The sequence below is a fragment of the Oreochromis niloticus genome, linkage group LG20 (assembly GCF_001858045.2).
Source record: "Oreochromis niloticus isolate F11D_XX linkage group LG20, O_niloticus_UMD_NMBU, whole genome shotgun sequence".
Taxonomy (NCBI): Eukaryota; Metazoa; Chordata; class Actinopteri; order Cichliformes; family Cichlidae; genus Oreochromis; species Oreochromis niloticus.
The window spans coordinates 12,747,834-12,770,522 of NC_031984.2; the positions used below are offsets into that span (position 1 = coordinate 12,747,834).

Sequence of the window (22,689 nt, forward strand, 5' to 3'; positions counted from 1 at the left end):
AACAATTTGACCCCTGATTAAAATACAGGACTAATGTGATTCTTTGCAGGTTTTAGCCCAGTTTCAGAAGCAGAATTGGAATCCATTCTTTTAGTATTAAACTTCTTCTGTGCAGTAAAGTTCAAACACCCACGATGGGTTTTTTTAATCAAAACTAAAGATTGCAAATAAAAACATAACGGGCTCTGGACAAACATGAAAGTCTGTGTTTGTGAAAAAATAAGCAATAGCTTTGAAGCACAGGTTACCTCACAGTGTTACATATAGTACGTATGTAAGGATTTCTGTGGATGAGAAAAACAGGCCTTCTTTTACAAACTAAAACAAGTGTTAGCAGCAAGTTAATATTTTTTGCAACACCCAGTTTTCTAATGATTAAATTGCTGAAAACATAAAAGAACTAAATTCATTTATATAAATATTTAATGCATAGCTTCTTATCTGGGTGTTCATTTAATCTAGTGACCCAGTAATTTAAAAAAAAAAAAAAAAAAAAAAGACCTTGACAGCAGCTAAAAGAAAATTGGCTAAAATGAGTATGAAGGTTTGTTCTTCACGCCGATCTTTTTTTATTCCATTAAATCTCAACGATTGCATCACCTTATTCACTGCTTGTGGTCTTCGCACGGTCCAATAGTAGTGTTTTCGGCTTTTATTTTGACATGAAAATCCTCTAATTTCCGGCGTAATGCTGTCTAACTTTGGCTGCTTTGACGCAGCTCCGCTCCGCCGAGGCGCGCCGCTGCTGCTCACACCACTCTCTCATTCCCGCTTTCACTCGGCACGCCCTCTAGAGGTGAAGTCTGCAGCAAGCCGGGCAGGTCAAACACCTGCTGTGATCTCCAACAACACCAACGAGAGAAAGGGGGGGAAAACTGGCATTAGGAGGAGAGTAAAGAATTAACCAGTGTAGTAATTGTATTTATTATCTTTTAATTTACTGGATTTATGGAGGCAGACACACAGTGAAAAGCAGTTTTATGGAAATTTGATGTCTCGATCCCTTCTGTGTGCTCACATTGCAAGGATTTCGAAACATCTCTTCAGGACCTAAAACTGTCTGATTAATCTGATAAGTCCAAATTTTTATATAGAAAATTTGATTGTTTTTCTGTTTCAGAGCCATAAGCTATAAGACCTACACAACATGACAACCTTTAAAGTTTACCCAAAATGTATTTATTGAGGGGTTTTGTTTTTAAGTGAAATATGAGAAAACAGATAAAACATCCTGGGTGCCAATGCTCGTTTCTTTTACTCTTTGTTAGACCAATGGCTTTACATTGAAAAGTCAGCCTGGTTCCAGTTTTTAAACAGAGCTTAAATGTATTTTTCAGCTGTAAAAATGTAACATGCCTGTCACCTGTTATGAAGTTACGAATGAAGTTATAAGAGCTCAAAAATGCTGGAAAATGTTAAAGTTAAAAAACGTAGACACTCCATGTACATGTACCCCAGAGCCTGTTACTCTGAAAATATGTATAGCTAGTAAAAAAGACCCATTACAGATTTACATCGCTTCATTAATTATGGCAAAGTTATAAAAGTACCAAACAAATAAAGCTAAATGTGAGAGGGTCAGGTCAGAGACATCCACAGACTTTTTGTGTAATGACCCAAATCCAATGCTTTAGGTTTGGTTTCAGAATGGGGGGAAACACACAGCCAATAAGAGGCTCTTAGCTGATTAAAAAAAGAAAACAAAAATCTTAACAGTATGTTACTGCTATTTCCTAATTTTACACATGGTAAATAGCATATTTCTTTATATAATTAAGCTATAAGACATGTAGCAGCTCTATTCACATTATAACTGTATGGTAAGCTAAATTTACAAAACATAAATTACTGAGTTATTACTACACACAAGCCTCATTTATGCTTGATATGTAAAGATCTGAAAGATTGTGAGGAAGAGATATTTTCTTCTTCATCTTTGGAATCCACAACAAAGACGAAGGAGTTAAACTTTTATTGAATAACTCATTCTTACTGGAGTTATTTTAAAACTGAACATTTATTTCTCTAGTGTATTTTGATTAATACTGAATTACTTACTCTTGTTTACATTTGTTGTGCTAATTAATATTTATTATATTGATGTAGCCTAATTGGGTATATATGATGCATGTATGTATGATACATTCACCTTTTTTCTTAAAAGAAAATCACGCAAACATTTTCCTAAAATACAATTTTTTTCTATATATATTTTAATACTCTCTTAGTTAAAATATTTTGTTCTTGTAACATATATTTCTTCTTCTCAATTTCTTGTTTTTAGAAATTAAACAGACTAGTAAAAAAAAAGGTAGTAGTAAAGTAAATAGTTCTTGATGTGGAGCATATTGATTATTTTCTTTTTTTCCCCCCAATTGTACTTCAATGAATAATTTATACAAAATTGAAAAAAAGTTATATAAAAAGTTATATATTTGGATTAGGTTTAGAGTTAAAGTTAAGGTTAGGATTGTCACCTATTCCGACTTACATGTGGACCTCAGAGGATTGATGCCTTCTTTGGAAGAATACAACCTGCTAAATGCAGTACATAGATACATTCAAAACAATAGTAATAGTTAGTACTCTCACAGCTTTCTCTGTAAAAATCAAATGGAATCAGTTTTTAAACAATGTTTGTTCTGTATATAGTTTCCACTTGCTTCTGATTTAATTAAAAACAACCGAAATAATATAAGTTTACAGTAAAATCCAACAGCTCCTGTAAACTCTGTAATCACAGTCATTTCTTGGAGATGAACAGGGTTTGGTTTCTAAGCAGTGCCTCCTGATTTATCGTCAGTGCCTAAACTAAATCAGACAGGACACTACAGTGATGTTTACAAAGGCTGACAACTCATAAAACTGAGCGTTAAACAAACAGAAATTAGCAGGTTACAGTGGACAAGCTTAAATTAACACTGGTATTTAAGCTGTAAACTTGAACTTGAGTGTCCAGAACACAGATGCACTTTACGCCACGTCCCACAACCATCTTTTAAAGTTATGCCAGTAACTGCGATATAATAGACATAATCTAATACGTTACTGTCCTAAAGAGACAACACGTGAAATGAATTATGCTAAATAACAAAAAGAAATGAAGTCCAAATTTTTAAAAGACCACTACATGTTAGTTGGGTTTTTTGTGGTAAAACTGATTAGTTATAAAATCATCAGAGACTTTGTGGTACAACTTGAGTCCATGTCAGAATTTATTATGTTTAATATTGCACTTTAAATTTTTATCGCATGGAACATATTTCTGTCATTTTAACCAAATTAACACAAGCATATTGACACACTGAGTTGTTATGTCAGCATAACGAAAGCCGTAATCATCCTGGCCTCTTATAGCTCAATCTGGTCAATAAAAGCCATTCAAAGTTAGCCTGTAGTTTTTAAAGCGTTTAAATAATTCAAGTCAAAGCTTGGTGTTGTTACCACTATGTTATTGTTTAGATTTAGCTTTAGGATCTTTGGTTTTCTGAGTTTGAACAGCAAACTGCCAGCTGTCCGAGTTAAAAAGGACTGCTGTTCGGGAAAACTAAGATAAATATAATAAATAATTAATGAAATTATCTTGAATGTGGAATCTGGAATTACTAATGGAGCCCTGTTTCAATTCTTCAAACCTGGCCAACAAACCAGTAGTTTATTCCTAGTGTGATAAAATAGACAGCATATTGGTCAAACTGCCTGCTATTTATAATGTTAAGAGATAAACATCCACAGTTGTTAAGGAGGTAGCAACAGTGGAGGAGAAATCACAGGAGAGGCTCATGTGAACAAATAAAAAATCAAATCAAATAAAAGTAAAGAAAATAATCAGTCATTGATGATTTGACTATTTATTTAGTTTGCTGTAGCACATCTCATGGCAAGCTTTTGGTGCTTTTACCATGGGCACCATCACTGCACCAGAGCCATATTGATGGGAAAGGGGCAACTGGAGTCTTTGTAGGACAGGCTTTGGGTGAAAACTGAAGCAAATAGTGGGGGTGGGGGTGTGTGGTGATGTGATGTGATGATCTCTGTAGGTTTTGCTAAATGGATCACCTCTATTACTTTTACTGGGTAATTTTTGGAATAAGAAAAGTCTTATTCATATTTAGGTCCACATTTAACAACAGGAAGAGAAACTGGATCCAGCATGCAGCTAAAAAAAGCCATCAGGCAGACAAAACAGCTACAGGATGGTAACTAATTTGAATAAAATCTGACTATATCACAAATGAAAACACCACGGATGTGTCACTGTTTGGGTGTTTCTGACTTTACTGAATTTACAAAAAGGTTAAAAATGGCCTGTAACTCAACTAGCTATAGAGCTGTAATGGGCTGTAAAAAAAGAAAAGAAAAAAAAAGGCCAGTGCAGCCAAACAGGATGACTTTGTAATGCAGACAAGGCGAGTGTGCATGGTTTCTGTAGTTTTCACTGTATTTACTCTAGGGAGCGTGGTGGAGAATGAAAAGGAAGTCATCAAGAATGGTGTCGTGTTATGAAAGTGGTTGTTTATCCAAGCCGGAGGTTTGAATCACGATCACTTACAACACTTTCTTACTGACAAATTCATTTCCCATTTCCTGTTATACCACACCAAAGTAAGGTGGTTAAAGTAAGGAGTGTCTTGTAGTTACTGTAGAGACGTTTGTTTTGTTTTTGTTAAAACAGCAGACTGACCAAATGTGGAAAAACTGACAGATTTTGCTAAAACTAAACTTTTTTTTTTCTTAAGACAGGTCAGGCTATTCATCATCTACTGTGGTTCAGTTTTCAGAATGTACATGCCCTTGTAAGGGTAAAATTTCAGTTTGTTTTCGTTGGTTATTATGAAATTGTTTCACTGTAAGTTGCTGCCGCAGTTTGCTGTTGAGAGGTCTCACTGCTCCAGTTTCTTTTTACACTTTATCTATGAATGCATCGGGAGTAATTTTAGACTAAAGATTTAAAGGTGTAATGGCAAAAATCATACTTTGACACTCAGTCCAATGGAAATCAATTTGTTATTTCAACCTTCAATTTTATGTTCCACCCTTTCCCTTCTAAGATACCATAAAATATTGATTATCCTGGGATATCATAGCACTTAATTTCTCACTTACCCTTTCAACTGTATATTTTCACTTTTATTTCTAATTATGGTTGATAGGAAATGTGTAGTTTATGTGTAGCATTAGCTTTAGGCAGAGTGTTTTCTCCCCAGAGGGGAAACTCTGGAGGTGTCTTGTTCATGGCCTGTACATGTCAAAAGCGTAAAACTGTAAATCACTACCAAAGAACAAGTTGTGCAGATTTTTGTAGAATATGAAAATGGTGGAAAGTGATTCTCAAAATACTAAATTTTCTTATATACATGTTTCTCAATTATTTGAGTTGAACAAGAAATGTGCAGCTCAAAAAGCACTTCTGCATGGAAACCCTAAAGACTGCTCGACAAAACAGCAACATTAATAACAAATAACAATAAATAAGAGTTTTAATTGTTTTGGGGACAAAAGGGAGTGATGAGAGTGCTTGTTTTAACACACAACCCACAGTGCAACCAAACCCAGTGTCATCAGGTATTTCAGGTCTTTCAACATCAGACACCAGTACCCAGGCAACCTAGCCATGGGTGATCAGTCTCCAGCTTGTGTCTGGGTGGCTTAAGTCATCTGCAGGTCTCCCCTTTTGGTCCACTGCCATCTTGATGTCTTCTCAGGAGCACTAACCCTTTATTGACCGGCCCTTCAAATTTACCTGTAAAATGGGCCCGCCGGTGGGCCCATGGTCAATAAATTAATGATGTTCAGTCCCTTGATCCTGAGCAACTTCATGGGCTAGTTACTAGTACATTGAGGTACAATGGGTCTTCCATGCCTTGCTTCACCTGTAAGCTACTTGGCAAGGAGCCTCTTCCATCTGGTCTTCTCAGGGAATGGTCAACTCTAGCAGGACCACCAACTGCCTCAGTGAGTCTGATATTAGCACCATATCAGGCCTGAGGTTGGTCAGGGCTATGGTGTCTCCCCAGGTCAACTTTCTGCCAGTCCCAGGTTGCTGCAAGAAGACCCACTGCTGGGTCCATGTGCTGTCGTGACTTCTCTCTAGCACTGACAAAAGCAATAGAGCACTTTTGATTTGCATCGTGTACACAGACCTTGCCGTTGCACACCAACCATACTGCTGGAGCAAGTTTTTCCACCACCCCTGCTCTGATCTCTTACTTGCCCAACTGGCTGCTTCCCTTCCCCTTTTTCATATTGAGGTCTTGAGGTACTGCCAAGACCTGCCTGACCTACTGAAACTACAGCCCAGGTCTTTTGTCTGATCAGCAGAATACTATCCTATGACAAAAGTAACCCTCAGGTTTTGGGGGGTGGGGGGGTTGGCAGTTAGAAACCTCACACTGAACACATCTCAGCATTTGTAATGTGCACTGCATTGTTGCACACAGACAGGCCTACTCTTTGTACTACAGATAGATTGCCAGGATTTGTAACCTTATTAAATCAATCGAATAATGTGCAATTTCACCAATATGTCTTTTACTGTCATAACAAAGAGATATTATTATCTTAACTATCTAACCTAAAGTCACGCAGCCTCACTCTTGAGTGTGGTATAGAAGGGTTTAAAAGAAGAAAGCTGTAAAAGTGACCTTTATTAAAAAATTCTTCCTCAGATTAAATTTATGACAAAACTCTCATTACTAGACATTACTTGCACCACAGTGCTTCCTGGTGCAAATTGCAATGCAAAGTCTAGCCTCAGTTTTTACACTTTGCAAAGGTGTGTTGTGTTGTGTTTTGTTGTGTTTAGTTGTGCCTAGTGCCGACGTGGGACAGTTTCCAATTTCGTTGTACTATTGTACTAGATATGACTGTGCAATGACAATAAAGGGTTATCTTATCTTATCTAATCTTAGTCGATCATAGTGGAACATTTAGCAGGCCAGTCCTGGCTTGCACCCCTGCACTAATCTAAAGCTAGTGATTTCAGATGGATTAATTTTGAAACGAGCTTAACTAGGTTTCATATAATCTAAGTTCACACTACGTAATCTATTAGACTGCTGAGTATCAGTGATTAATAGCTCCTAAATGACCTATAATGTATTTATAAATTATTATCAGTCACATAAAGCACTATAAATGATGCCTCGTGAGGAAGTACCACTTTTACTGAGGCAAAGGTGATCAAAGAAAAACAAACCCGTTCAACTAAAATCCACCTCTCCTCTAAAATATGACTTCAAAGCTGCCCTCTTTGAAGGTTCCACATTTATTTGACTGCGGTTTCAACTATTTGAATCCTTCTTTGACAAGCAAATATTATGCACAGACGAGAAGGAACACGGCGTTTGTTTGAAGCCAGGCACTTCTAAAAAAAAAAGAAAGAAGCCAAATGTTGACTGTAAGCAGGTCTGAATTGATTTTTGTGTCATTTTAATCAACGCCGACACCCCCGGCAGAGTCGCACACTTAGTACGGACCTGTACGGTTCGCTCGTGCGCTGATGCTTCAGCGTTATCGGTTTATTTTAGCTTCAGTATTTTCCCCCACTCCCTTTACGTTTCTCCGTCACAGACTTTTTTGTTTTTATTCGGGAGTATGAGCTAGCCTTCCCGTCAGCTGAGTTTGGATATTAGTGTCCGTTTTCCCCCCTCCCGCTTGCCGCTTCTTCGCTCTCTTCACTGTATCTGATGCCTCTTGTTTCCTCCAGTAACCCATGTCTATGTGCATCCCGCCTCCCTGCGCTCTCAATATATGGTGCAAGTCAAAATGTCCAAATCGCCCGTAGACCCTCTGTCTGCCGTGGAAACCGGCTCCCAGTCGCACTATTTCCAGGTAAATCCGCTCACTTTACTCCCATTTCTCTCGCTTCTAACTCCATCTTCACCGACAAAAGAGGAAAATGGTTAATTAGTGTGTCAGATGCTACTTGTTGTTCAATCTGAGGCGTCGCGTTTTGGCAGCGAGCTACTTTTTTCCGTTTTCCCTTTTTTTCACCTCCGCCTTTTCTGAAACTGCAGATTGATGCTTGAGCCGGTGAACGGTCATGTATCCTTATATTATGGCTTTTAAACACAGATACACAGTTTAACACCTCCTTGGGTGTCGATGCATTTGCTGTTTTGATCTCAACTCGCAGATCAGGCCTTTGCATTGATGCTTTATTTATTTCAGTGCATTTTCCCCCTCCGTGCTACGCTTCATCCACTCCAGTGCAGGGAAACCAGCACACACCAGTAGCATTATGGGATTTTCGTGCAGGATTTTATTGGTGCAAATGTGCAGGCCGTGACTCTGGACTCACCTGTAGCCTGAATCTGAAAGGCTTTCTCCTCAGTTTGAGGGAGCTCTCTGCATTAATCAAACCACCATGTGAAGCTGTGAAAGGCAGCCCTGAAATATGTGTGATTCTGGCAGTTACAGCTTGCTTTGGTGCAAAGCAGCTATTTTGCACTTAATCACCATACATTTTGGCTTTTGCAGTCCTTAAAAGCCAGCAGTAGATTTATTTTTTGTATGAATAATCTAAATCTGCAAAATAATTAGCAACTAAAGCACTGAAATAAATATAGTCAGCCTTGCTGCCAGTATTACTGCTAGAGAGTTGTTGCATCCCGTTATCTATCGCCATCCATCTACCCATTCCCCTTTTTATCTCTTCACCTGTGTGCATCTCTTTCCTCCTCACAGCTGCCCAGGAAGTTGCCTAAGCGCAAGAGCCGCTTCAAACGCTCAGATGGCAGCACATCCTCCGACACTACGTCTAGCTTCATCAAACGACAGGTAAAAGCTCCTTTTGTGCCTGGATTGTCTCACTGCAGGCCCATTATTGCACACTGATTGTTAGTGGATGGAAAAAGCTGTAGGTTCTGTGGAAAATGTAGGTCATGGTGTGCTCTAAATGTTGGAATAAAGCTATAAGGTGCTTGAAGTTTGTCATCAGAGCCAATGTCTCCGCAGTGTCTGGTTGGCAGTAATGCAACTCTTGCATATTTCTTTTTTTAGGGTATAGGCTGTTGTTGCCGTTGGTGGAGGTGGGGATGGGGTTGTTAAAATACCTGCATGATTCTCTACTTATTTTGTTCATATCAGTGTGACAGTTTCTGCTCTGCATCTTCATCCACAGCGCTTTTTCCTCAGTTGCAGAGGTTGCTTTGCCCAGTAGAGGGTAGCAAAATGCTTGACAGAAAAAATAAGTTCAACCAAAATCCCAACACAGCTCAGTATTTTTTTTAATTAATGTTTTCAGGTCAGACATGTGTGGAAGACTCAGATGGAGATTTAGTGTTATTTAAGAAAGAAGGTATCTGTAATTGGAAACAAAAGGATTCTCCTTGTGATGTTGCTGCATAGCTATTTTGAATGGATTGTAGATATGGGCAAGGGGTGGGAAAAATATTTTCTCAGATGATTATATTGACTTTAAGTGAAAGGCCAAATATTGAACAGCTGAACTGTAACATGAATTATTTTAAACTGTTAATCTGGTAAATGGTGTTTCAGAAACCGAGAAATTTGTTCAAAAAAAAAAGAAAAAATGTACAAATCGTCTTAAATATGAAGTCATTGTAATGTATTGGGTTATTTAGCGTAACAGATCGTCGCCACTCAGCAAAACTATCAAATTTGGCAGATATGAGAAAACCAGATGTTTAGCTTGTATCTGCGATGTGCTGGAGTTAATCATAGAAAAGTGTTTTTGCAAAAAAAATGGTGAGCACCCTCTTTTGAAATCAAATTAAAAAGCTTCTTACAGTAAAGTTGAATATCGTTAAGGTGCTCTGTTGTTCGGTTTTGTGGAACGTCGAGGGTTGTAATCACATGGACCATGTGTTGGCTCTTCCCATGTATTTTCAAGTCAGTTGTGATGTGCAATTTTGGAATTTGGATTTAAGCTGCATTAACAGAAACAAAAAACCCAATTCCAAAAATGTTGGGATGCTTTCTAAAATGTAAATGAAACAGAATGCAATGATTTGCAAAACTCATAAAACCCACATTTATTTGCAATAAACGAAGTGTAACGAAACAATCAAATCAAATGTGTAAAACTGAGAAAATGTAGCATTTTGAGAAAAATACTAGCTTGAAATTGACGACAGCAAGACCTGTCAAAGTTGGGACAGGGCCATGTTTACCACTCAGTAGCATCCCCTCTTCTTTTAACAGTCCGTAAACATCTTGGAACGGAGAAGTCCAGTTGCTGGACCTTTGGGAGGGGAGTGTTGACCCATTTTTGTCTGATAGAGGATCCTAGCTGCTCAACCATCCTGGTTTATCTTTATTGTATTCTTTGGTTCATAATGTGCTAAATGCTTTAAGTTGGTGAAAGGTCTGGACTGCAGCTCAGCACCTGGATTCTTTTACTCGAAGCAATGCTGTTGTAAATCCATGTAGTATGTGGTGTAGCATTGTCTTGCTGAGAGTCTTAAAAATAAATAAATAAATAAATTCAAATTTTGATTTATTACAGCCAAACAGTTTTCCACTTTGTTTCAGTCCTTTTTAAGCTTTTTAAGCCATTTTTAGCTTTGAGAGAAGATGGTAGGGTTTCTGGATGGTGTTCATATATGGCTGCATCTCTGTATGATCACACTTTAACCTGTATTTGGGGATAGTATAGAGAACTGCGTTCAAACAGCGATTTCTGGAAGTGTTCAGGCCTGAATATCACAGGGTCTCAGTATTGATTTTCAGCGATGTCCCTTGCACACAGAGATTTCTCCAAAAATCTGTTTCTTTTGATATTATAGATGATGAGATACTCAAAGTCTTGGAAATTTTACATTGAAGAACATGTTTCTTTTTTTTTTTTTTTGCATATTGGTGAAACTCTGCCTCTCTAACATACTTTTCATACCCAGTCATATTACTGATGTATTTGTGGTTAAGCCTGATTAGTTGCAAAATGTTTCTCCAGCTGTTTCTTTGAGTACCATTTACTTTTTTAACATTTTGCTACCCCCACCCCAATGTTTTTAAGACATGTTGCTGCAATTAAATTCAAAAGGAGCTAATAATTTTTCTTAAAATATTTCCATTTTCTATCTTCAATTGTGAATAAGGATTTATTAGAGTTGCAAATCACTGTATTCTGTTTTTATATACATTTACATGGCATTCTGCCATTTTTGGAATTGGGCTTTATTGGGACTTGAAGTAAGCACTTCCCATTTTTGAAATACGAGGATTTACAGTTTATCATCTGCTTTATCATCTGCTTTATCATCTTCTCCCAACTTTCCTTATCTGGGACAGGAGTGGAGCAAGTATTCTGAGTTATTATTTTAGGAGAAGTAGAAATACTCTGTTAACAGTAAAAGCCATGCGCTCATAATCTTATTTACTGTGACCATAAATATATAAGTAGCAGCACACTTAAAATACCAAAGGCAAGTTCTTGCATTTCACAATAATTCACGTTAGTGCACTTTGCTTAATACACCCATAGATGTATTATCAGTGATGGTTGTTTGTAGATTATATTTCAATTTAACTGCCATTCCTGACGTCCCCTCCCTAAAGAATAAAAATAAACCATCACAACCAACAACCAACGCACCCTTATCAGAAATATTGCAAAGACAGAAAAAATTGACTCAAGGAGTCCTGAATAAAAATTTGAGTGTGAATTTTGAAAGATGGTCTCAAAAGAGCCAAACAGCAGCTGAAACAGGAAACATATGAGCCAGTCATGTCTTTGCACTCATGCAGCAGAGATCGAGGTACACAGCAGTTTTATTGGTGTTGCGGCTTATCTAAAACTTATTAGTAAAGATGTAAGAAAGTGTACTTATTTTGCCAGCTTACCACTTCCATTGTCGTGGTCCAACTCATAAGCTGTGACAAATAGGAGGACAGTTTCAAAAGTGCACAACTGTATTAATTAAAACAGACCGGCACCATACTTGGCAATATGAGGTGTGTTAGTCAGTATTATCAGTGTGTCAGCAGTGGGATGAGTGTTTGAATGATGAGTGGAAGGTGTTGTTTAGTATAAACTCCGAGCTAACAGGGCTAAAGCAGACCAAATAAGAAGCAAATGTTTTAAATGTTTCAGGGAGACCAGCCAGTTGCTCCCACTTACACTGATTAACTCCACCTACAAGGGACCTTTAAAAGGGAAACATAGCAGGCCTGGAAAAAGTCAGGTAAACTGAGGTAAAATAAACGAATAGATAGATAAAAAGGCTTTTTAAACATTATTGTTTGTTAAGTTTTTAACAGTTTATTTTATTAGATTTGAGTGGCCACTTTATACTTTAGGTTTTTCTGTCCTGATGAATATTAAAGTTACTTGTCTCTTTATGATTTTGTCAATTACAATTTTCTTTTAAAAAACTATAATTGAAAGCCTTTACAAAAAAAAATCAGTTCAAAATGTAATTTTAATAACAAAATATATTATTAAACTTTACAAATCTCCACCTACCACCAGTACACTAAGTTAACTAACTGAAAATAAAGAGCTTTGCTTCTTGGAAAGAGGCATAATTAATTAACTGAAGATAAGATGATATACATTCACCTTTATCTGACATATTTTACTTCACCAAACAAAAGAAGGTGCAACATATTTCTCTAACAAAGCAATTGTCAGGCGCTTACATTGTTTTCATTACATCATTTTGCTTGTCTCCATAATTTTCCTCATTACTGCTTTGATCCTGTGACTGCTCATACCGAGGCTGCTGCACTTTTAGAACAGATGCATTAAAAACATTTTCACACAGTTGCTGCATTTTTGTTGTTGTTTGTTTGTTTTTGCGCCTGGATCTGAGCTCTGGATAGCTTAAGCTTCAGCTACTTTCCCCTTTGTTAGCTTCTTTAAATGTCCATGCTCGGCTGGGTGAAGGTGATTTCAGTGTCGAAATGTTTTTGTGGCGGTTCCCCCACAGTTTACTGTGACTGTGAGTGTGCAAGCGATTATTTGCTCACACCACTGTGCATAGAAAAAAATGTTTGTGTCATATGTGAGACTCAGAACATTGAAAATCAGACGATTCTGATCCCTGGCTGATCAATTATTACTCTGACTCCTTGTACTTTGACAGAACATTTAACAAAAATAACCTTGAAAAGTCAGTTGGTCAAATAGTCTCTCAAAGTAAAGCTGAAGCTATTAGACTAATAATAAGCAGTAGTATCCTTAACCGATTGAGTTAGTTTTAATCAAAGATGCCAAATTTTAGCGTTTTAAACACTTTTTTGTATTACATTATAGCAACTTCTATCACTTTAGGGTTTTCTGCACTGTTTTGTGAGTGTTTTATAGACCAGATGACACCAGACACCCTTATATCCACAATCTTGTTCTTTTGGTCACTACCCACAGCCCACAGATGTAGATGACTGTACAAACTTTTGTTACCAGTGATTCGACAGCTTCGCCTTCACCCTCAGCTCGTTTACTATCTTTTATGATACATATAAGCAGCATCTTCTTAATTTGAGAGGCTAGAAGCAGCAGAAATTTGGTAAAGTAGTTGAAACAGTTCATTTTCCACTTCTTCATTAATCTCCACATTACATTTACTTAGAGGGTTTTAAGGGGTAAAGGCATCATGTTCCTTTCTTATAGGTGTGAATAATCTGCAAGCATAAGGGTCTGTTAAATAAATAAATAAATAAAATACCTCGATTTCATCCACAGTACAGGAATGAGGAACAGTGTAACTGAGAGGCGTGAGAAAAAGAAGAAGAAGAAGGGGGGAAAAAAGGGCTGAGCAGACATCTTCTTCAGGAGGGGACATTAGTTATCCTGATCGCGAGGCTTAATGACAATCTCCAGATTTCCAGAGAATATTGCACGGTTTAAAATATTCATGACTCTCATTTTGAAGGCCTCGGGCGATGTGATATGTGGGTTCAGTGTTCACACGAGCACCTTTTTGGTTTCTTTTCAATCATTACCTTCTCCCTGCACGCACAACAGGCACCCCGCCTCCTCCTGCTCCCATTGCTGATATGACAAAGTGTTTTATGCAGAAGGAGTAAAATTCACAAACAGAGCAGATAGTTTCTTGTCTGTGATAGGGGTGGGGTGTCTATGTAGGAGCAGTGGAGTATGACTCATTTCTGCAGCAGGATACAATAAGCAGTATGGATGTATGTGTTATATGTAGGACGCGAGGCTTTGAGACCGGAGGAGAAGTCTTCAGGGAATGCATGATAATAACAGCAGTTTCTTCAGTTTCTCCTCCGATGAATTGGACTGTAATGGAAATGAGTAAGAATGTGATGTAAATTTAAAGACGTGGTTTGATCAGGTGACGCAAAAGCTGCGCTCGTTGTTGTGTTGTGATGTGATGAGGTAAGAATAGAAAAAGAAGGTGTTGCCGGTGTCTGCTCCAGTGCAGGTTGTAGTGAGGTAAGGTGATGGGACATAGTGCGGTCTGTCTGCACGCAGCATGTAGTTTACAGAGAGGGAGGGACTGCCAGCATCACCATCACCACATCAACTGAGTAAGTACAAAGACTTATAATACAGTCAGATTCTTCTTCTTCTTCTATTGATTTTCTAACATCTCTAAAGGATCATGTTGTAGCCGCTTCACCTGTCTCTCTTTTGCTTTGTCTTCCTCTTTCATCCTCGTTGTTTCACTCATTCGTTCACCTGTTTGACTTTATGATTGCTTCAGCTGCTCTTCACACCTCTTCTGAGTTTTGCAGTTTGACATGCAGTATGCCTGATCTTGCCTTCCATATTGATGTAACCACAGACTGATTTATTGCAGTGTGTTCAGAGAGCACTGTAGCTCGTGGAACTCGCTGACGTTGAATTACGACCGCACAGCTAATCGAACACTTTTTGAAATTAGATATTTGGTTGCTGGATAGCCAGATTGCTGGAGTTTTTGCTCTGAATTTTTGCTAAGAGGGAAAGGGTTTTCAGCATGCTGAATAATGTATGGTTTAATAAAACCATAGAAATTTGCATTAGCATGTTGTCCCTGCATTTTATTTCTCTCATAAAAGAAGGAGTCTCTGTATGTATTTGATCTATACACTTTGAAAATCATTTGGATTAGTGGATTTTTTATTAAACTCAATGTGGACACGAAACTTAGAATCACGACCTTTTCATAGAAAGTAATCCCTTTTCTGTGTCTTATACCTGTCATATGATGGTATTTTTCTCTTCCAATTCAAGACCCTCAATATGTACTTCTGTTGAGAGCATTTAACCGTCATCCCACAGCTTCCTTTGCTAATGTGTTTATGTTGGCCTAACCATAGCTCTGTAGCTAGCGACCAACCAAAGAGTCCAACCAAAATTACCCTCTAAATGTGACTGGTATTTAGTTTAAGGATTTTATTTACGTCTAAAGTTACAGCAGTGTGATACATTTTTTACTTTCTTAATATGCCAAAAAAAATCTCAATCACAATATTTTTTTCATATAAGTCAACATTGACATTTATCTATATTTATTTATTTAGTTAGTTATATAAATCAAATCACTGACAATACAAGGTTAATTTAGATTTAAATTAATATCTATTTTCTGGTATAAGTTAAACATGCTATATATACTGTAGAAGAGCAGTCCCCAACCCTTGTGCCATGGACCGGAGTCGCTTGGTGCCGGGATGCGAGAGTTGAGGCTTGGGTGTGAAATTTATGGTTTTCGGGGTTTTTATCGGTTTTTAGCGTTATTTTTTTAATCGTTTTTATCTTTAACACGGTTTCCATGGGTCTTTTCCCGTGTGTTATGAATAAATCTTCTTTTTTGGGGGGTACTGGTACTGGTTTTATGTTGTTGTATTTATCCGCGGCACCTTAAAGGCTGGTCCATGAAAATATTGTCGGACATAAACCGGTCCATGGCGCAAAAAAGGTTGGGGACCGCTGCTGTAGAACATTATACGTCTTTAGGTATATACAGTAAACTAAAATCTTAATTCTGACAAGTTAAAAGCTTAGTGTTACTGAAAAAAAATCAAAATGAAAAACTACATTTTTTTTTGTCAATTCCAAATAAATACATAGAGATTCATTCAAAATGAAATCTAAATCTGCTAAAACTATTTTTTTTTTTAAAAACTTAATTTGTATAGATTCAAACTGGTTTAAATTGTTGGGAAACAAAAACATAAATAAGACAAAAAACAAACAAAGCATTCTGTTTAAATATCCTTAGTATAAATGTAAGAAACTCGAATGTAAACAAAGGAGAACATTTAAAAAACTCATATTCACTCGACTGTGGTCGGCTTATGCTCTAAAGCAAAAAATAAATGGAAAAAAAATTAGAGCCCAGAGAGTGCAGTACAGTCGCAGTGAGGTGGGCAGCGAGATTCATACACGGATCAGATGAAATCTGATGCGGTAGAGAAGTGTGACACAGCTGTTCAGCTGTCTCTCTACACTCAGTGTGTTTATGGCCAGGGAGTTAGTAACGAGGGTCAGTTACATTAATCAGCTGCTAAAGTCCAGTGTTTTTGACTGTACTTACTGACATCAGGTGTTACCATAACACAGGCGCTTGCATTTGTTATACATCTGTGTCTCTTCGTTTTTGTCATAAGGCACGGTACGGGAGAAAGAGTGTTGTAAAGTCTTGCATTGTGCAGGTAAATTGTCAGCTGTGCAGGGATGGCACTGCTTGATTTTCTGTTGTTGTGCTGGTGTATACAGCTGTGGTAGCCCACGCCTCCTAGACTCCTCAGTCTAACCTGATGTGGCTCCAACTCTATAACAGCCACCTGATTGGTTTAACACAGTACTATTCTCATTGTCATTGGCCTTTTGTGTTGTCTGTCAAAACACAGACGTTCTATAGAATTTACTTTAATTATGTCTCATATCAAGGAAAATCTATTTCGCATTAACTATCTTTATCATTTTATTGCCCAGCCCTTCAGTCAGAACACGGTGTATCATCTTTAGATTCCAGCTAGCTAGATTAAACTCATACGTCCTCTTTTTGTCAAGTTAAACTTTACTGTAACACCTGAAACAGCTACACTCATCATTTTCTTAGAGCTGAAAGAATTTGGACCATTCTTAAGCCTCATTGGTGCCTCAGTGTTTGTTTGCTTTTGGGAACAGAAGGAGCATTTGGAGCCCTGAAATGGCTAATGATGTCAGAGTTAACAAGTGAGGCGTTTAGGGAGAACTGTTAAACTGTAAATCTCAGCCTGGGGAAAACACTGGAGTTACAATGTGGCACAGTTCTAAAAAACATGTTTGTCACCATGTACGACTTGATCTTGACATTGAAATAAAGTTTCAATTTGATTATTTAGCAGTTTCTTCGGTTTGCATTAGCCCTGGTCCTCGGGCTCACTTCAGGTTTTATGTTTAATAGTGGCCTTGCAAAAAACGTGAAAACACACAGACATTCTTAAATTGCACAGTTTCCTTTTAAGGAAGAAGGTTATGTATGTGCGTGTATGACAGCTTTCAGGGCCAACTGCCATCACATGAGATGTTTAGAGAGTATCTAAAGTATTGATTAACAAATTCTGTTCACCTAACATCACTGTAAATATGTGCAGGGCATCATTTTATGCATGATATGAACACTGAAGAACAGCAGTTTACACAGTAGCACAACAGTCTGTTAACAGCTAAGAGTGGCCTTGTCAGTATATTCAAGAACAGGAAAGACAGATGGAGGATAAAGAAAAGAGACCAGAGAAGCTTCAAAATGAGTTGTGATCAAGATAGAGGTTGTGTCTGCTTCTTGTAGTTTATCAGGTGAGGCAAAGATATCGTGTTAGTCAAGGTCAACAGATTTTTTTTTAACATAACAGGCACAAATGTCATTTTTGTTAACAGAGGCAAAATGGGATTATTTTTAATTTTTTGTGTGGTTTCGCTTTATTTTTGCTTTATTTTTTTAATAATAATAGAATTTTTTTTTTAATATTGTATACACTCCTGACAGAAGTATGAGCCAACGTGTAAAAGCCCACTCGTGCAGTAATAATACCACTATGGCATACTGTGAAAGTACTATTGTCAGCAAAACAGAAGGCAGGTATGCATTGTTTTTTGCTGTGTTAGCCACATGGCAGCAGGGATGGATGCCAGTCTGCTGATTGCCTGGATTTACTCAACAGCTATTGGATGGATTTTGCCCAGACTTTAAGAGGATGACGAGACACTACTGTACATTTAATGAGATCAAAATTTCAGTTTGTCCAATACTAATTACAGAGTCACTTCAAAACTAAAGACCTTCACATCAGTCTCAGCTGGAGCTTGTGTTTACTGGTCTTTGTTTTCAATGGTAAGGTCATGTGAGTTTCCCAAGGTTTTGCTGCCTGCAAACATTAAACTTCATGTAGCGACTGTCTGCATTTTAACATTGAAATCAAATTTAGGAGAACAAGTAAACAAGTGATAAATTATGTCAATGGAGGTGAAAAAGGGTAAAATATAAAATTTAATAGGGTTAATACAGTCAATAACTTTAAATCTGATTTTTGGAGGTACTTGCGTAAAATATACACCCAATTTTTGTATTCATGGCAGCTCAAATTACTACACATAATATTAAAGACGTCACATCATAGGGACGAACCCACATGTAATTTAATCCAAAGAAAGCTGCTGCTTTGTTACCACAACTTACACATGTACACATGATGTCTAATATCAGATTAACTGAGTTTATGCCACCTTCTCGTAATTAGCAGCTCAAAAGCCACATTTTTCTTCTAATAAGATTTATCAACATCAGAAATCAATAATCAGTTGTTCCTTGTTGTTAATGGGGTTGTGCTTCTGTGAAGTTACTCTACCATGGCTAAGAAATTCATTAGTCTTGAGCCAGCAGTAAAGAAATCTCTACATGTCTTATCAGAAGGAAGGAAAAAAGAACAGAACAGTATCAGTGAAATCCGCCTAATCAAATTAGTGTGGAAATCCTCTGTTGTTCGGTCCCTAGCCTGTAGGATGACTTGGCCCTCTGAGGACTCGACTAGTTAGATGACACACTTCCCTGTTGGCCCCTCCCTGTGGAGTTGGGGCCATCAGTGTTGCAGTGTGTGAAGAATAATCACAGAAGCAGAGTAGGAAGGAACAGAGTTAAATTTAGTCTGCAGACAGGGACATTAGCAGCAAAAAAACAGAAACAAAAAACAAGACATCCTTAGAAAACACAATAAGGATGTTCTTATATTGTTACGCTCTGCAATGCAGCCAAGCTTCACCTAAAAGACGTTGGTGGTAAAGCTGCTCTTTGGAGAATTTAACAGTTGGTAAGTTAGTGAGTGTGCAGCACAGGTGCATGCTCCCCTGTCTAAACGTTATTAACGAATAGCTCTCTGTGTTCTAACATCATTAAAAGGCACTCTGACATAACACCTTTCCTCTGCGCCCACCACCATATTTATTCCGCTTTTATGTCTGTGTGTGTTTGTGAGCGTTCCCAGTGAAGACAGGGATCGCTGTTAGAGTGAGAAAATTCACATTCATGTCTTTATCAGACTCTAGCGCCGTCCTGCTAATCAGCCAGGTATGCAACTCTCTCCGGTATCTGTGTGCGTCTGTCTCATGTGGTCACGGTCCCTCCCTCCACCACCACCACCACCTCCACCTCCACCTCCCTCTGTTTCCCATCTTTTCGTGTATCTGCAGTAAGGAAAGATATGTAGGTCTCATTCCAGTCCTTCACAGCATTTTATTCTGTCCTAATCTCATCTTTCCCTTTAGATAGCCTGTCTTTATCGTTGCATAAAACCTCTCGCATCTCCATCACTCACTCGTAAACATCCTCTTTTCAGTATGTCTTGTCAACAGTATTCACCCCCCCTTCTCTCTCTTCTCCCCCCCTCTCTCTCTCTCTCTCTCGCTGTCTGTTTCTACCCCTTCTTTCTCACCCTCCTTTTTTCTGACGGTGCTGCTCTCTGGCACTGGTGCAGTGTTGCCTTGCAGAGCTTCTGAGTGCTAGAAATCAGATCTAGTTATCTAACAGACACCACCACACCAAAAAAAGAAACGAGGAGAGGTGTTCGCTTGCAGTGGTACTGTAGATGATGATTTATTTTGGATTGCATGCATGCATTTTGAAGTGCAGAGAAAGCAAAGGTGCTGGCTGGTTCTTTTTTGTTGTTTGTTTGTTTCTTTTGTTTTGTTTTGTGGAGGGGGGGGGTTATGTCTGGACACTTTGTGTGTGTATGTGTGTGTCTTTATTATGTGCCTGTACTTCTTTTTGTTTTGCTGTTGCTAATTGGTCCTCCAGAGGATCTGTTTGTATATGTGGGCAAGATGGATGATCGGGACTGAATCGCTGCACTCTGGAGGAGAGGAAAACCAAAGTGAACTGTATTTCTGCTGTTTTTTAGTTTCTCAACATTTTGTTTTATTTAGAACAATATGGCTGATCATGTCATTTAGACTCCTGCAGCTGTTGTGAGAGGTTTACCTGAGCGTTTTCATCTCCACCACCACAGATTTTTTTTTTTCTCTCCTGCCACAACCCACCCCCCCCCCTTTGTATTTTGTCTCCTCTGACTTGGTTTTGGTTTTGCTGACAGATTCAGGACTGAGTTCCTTAAGAGAAGCCAAATATAGGAGAACTCACACACTAACAAACACACACACACACACACACACACACACACACACACACACAGGGACACGCAGTAACAAAACTATTACTGTGGAAGTCAATTTGTACATTGTATACAAACTGCAATGGTTATTATTACTATTGATTGAATCTGTGGGGCTATTTTGAAAAGCCTTTTTTTCCATTAACAGTTCAGAACCATAATATTAACTTTACTCCCACATAAGATCAAGAAAAACTGGAAAACGTCACACTTGATATACTGGAATCTGATTAAAATGTTTACCTAAATATTTCCCTATTCATTTTTAGTTGATTGACTAATTGATTAATTGACTAATGGTTGCAGGTATTTTAAGAAAATTAGAGTTTTTTTGTGAATAAAAGAAAGACCTATGAAGCTATTTTCACTATTTTACTTATTGTGTAAAATAGCTCTTTGTTTGCTTTATCCCCTCACCCACAGCATAACATGCTAGCCATCCTTGGTATGTGTCCTACAATGAAAAATGATAACCACCATATATTTTGCTAATGAGAAGATGTCCTTGGAGAATAAACAGGGGAATAAAGGATGTATATATGCTGCACTGTGGGGGATGATGGAATGGATTGGGGCCAAGCAGGAGAGAAGAGGAAGCTCTTGCCTCCTTTGTGCTATATTTGGCCTCTCAGAAGATGGCTGGTGTGGGAGAGCAACGCATTGTGTTGTAGATGCACACACATGAATGTGTTCATGAGTACAGGCACATATTTGCATGCACACCTGCACTCAAACAAACGCTAAAAGGGAGAAGCAGATGAAAGAATAAACAACAGTAATACAGCCTAAGTAATCTTAACATGACTGGATGATCTTCATGTGACTCAGTTATTAAACACTGTGTCACTAATATCATGTCACTCTTTCCCGACAGGGGTCGGCTGATTCGTACACCAGTAGACCATCTGATTCAGACCTGTCAGCAGAGGAGGACCGCGAGGCGTATCGGCGTGAAGCCGAGCGCCAGGCACAACAGCAGCTCGACAGAGCTAAGGTACACCATACAGTCATTATCGTAGCTACACATTGCTGTGTTTAGACTGTTTATGAACTAAAATATCTAAGAATTATTTGGCTCTATCTCTCCAGTTGAATTTTGCAGTAGAAGAGTCTAGGTTGTAGGTAAAAGTCGGCAAAGGAGATGTTAATGTGGGTGCTTTTACAAAGAAATCTGAAAATCTAATCATTTTTCATCGTTTGTACTGTTTGGGGGTTTGTCTTATTCATTGCACTTCCTTTCATTGTTGCCAACTTAACAACTTTGTTGGAACGTTTAATATCCATTTAGTCAGTTTAAAAATAAAATTTAAAAAAGAAATCATCCAGAGTAAAATCTGTCTAGTCTTGCTTCCCAGGTTGAGCCAGTGGATCCTTGTAAACTGTGGGACAAAAGAAAGACTTTGTGTTGCTTCTAACGTTCTCCCTGACCAGTCATTTCAAATTTAAATATAACCTACAATGGCTGAGCCAAACCAAGACTCAGAAGCAAAACAAAAGTCAGTATATCAGGTATCTCATGTAGCAGACAAATGAAAAAAAAGCAGGCAAAAGGCTGAGTACAAAAACCCTCCAAAAATCCCAAAACCTCACAGGGATAAAGTAAAAACCGTACTCACAAAACTGGCAGGAGTTCATACATGACAGATTGCTTATTTTATCCTGTCTCCATCCCCTCACTTGCAGGCTTAGAGAGGAGCAGATGGCTGCCCCTCCCTGAGCCTGGTTCTGCCAGAGGTTCTTTCCTGTTAAAAGGTAGTTCTTTCTTCCCACTATCACCAGATGCTTGCTCATGGGGCGTCATCTGGTTGTTGGGGTTTTCTCTCTGTTATTGTGGGGTCCTTATCTTGAAAGATAAAGTGTGTTGAGGCAACTTTTGCTTTTATTTAGCACACTATAAATAAAATTAAATCAAATAGTTTCACTAAAACATTGTTGAGGTTTCAAGTATTTTCCAATGTCCTGAGACAGTCTGGCAACAGAATGTATATTCAACTTAGTGGGAAAGCAGAAACAATGGGAGGAAGTGGAGGTTGCAGTAATAACAGAAGGTAATGAATTTCAAAATAAAACAAATAAATTATTATAACAAATTGTAAATTACAGAATTATATTATAAGAATC

At 38.1% G+C, this 22,689-nt stretch overlaps 1 protein-coding gene across 4 annotated transcripts in view; it reads left to right on the plus strand.

Moving 5' to 3' along the window:
- The first annotated feature begins 7,464 nt into the window (after window positions 1-7,464).
- LOC100704754 (voltage-dependent L-type calcium channel subunit beta-4) overlaps window positions 7,465-22,689 on the plus strand; it is a 28,687-nt gene continuing 13,462 nt past the window's right edge. For 2 of the 4 annotated variants that reach the window (XM_013274220.3, XM_013274216.3), the window contains exons 1-3: window positions 7,465-7,833; window positions 8,689-8,781; window positions 21,443-21,562. In XM_013274220.3, coding sequence (XP_013129674.1) covers window positions 7,753-7,833; window positions 8,689-8,781; window positions 21,443-21,562 — 294 coding nt within the window. In that variant the 5' untranslated portion in view covers window positions 7,465-7,752. Of the gene's footprint in view, window positions 7,834-8,688; window positions 8,782-19,377; window positions 19,470-21,442; window positions 21,563-22,689 lie in introns of those variants that run through there. The other 2 variants (XM_003438970.5, XM_025901900.1) reach the window with 2 other exon arrangements.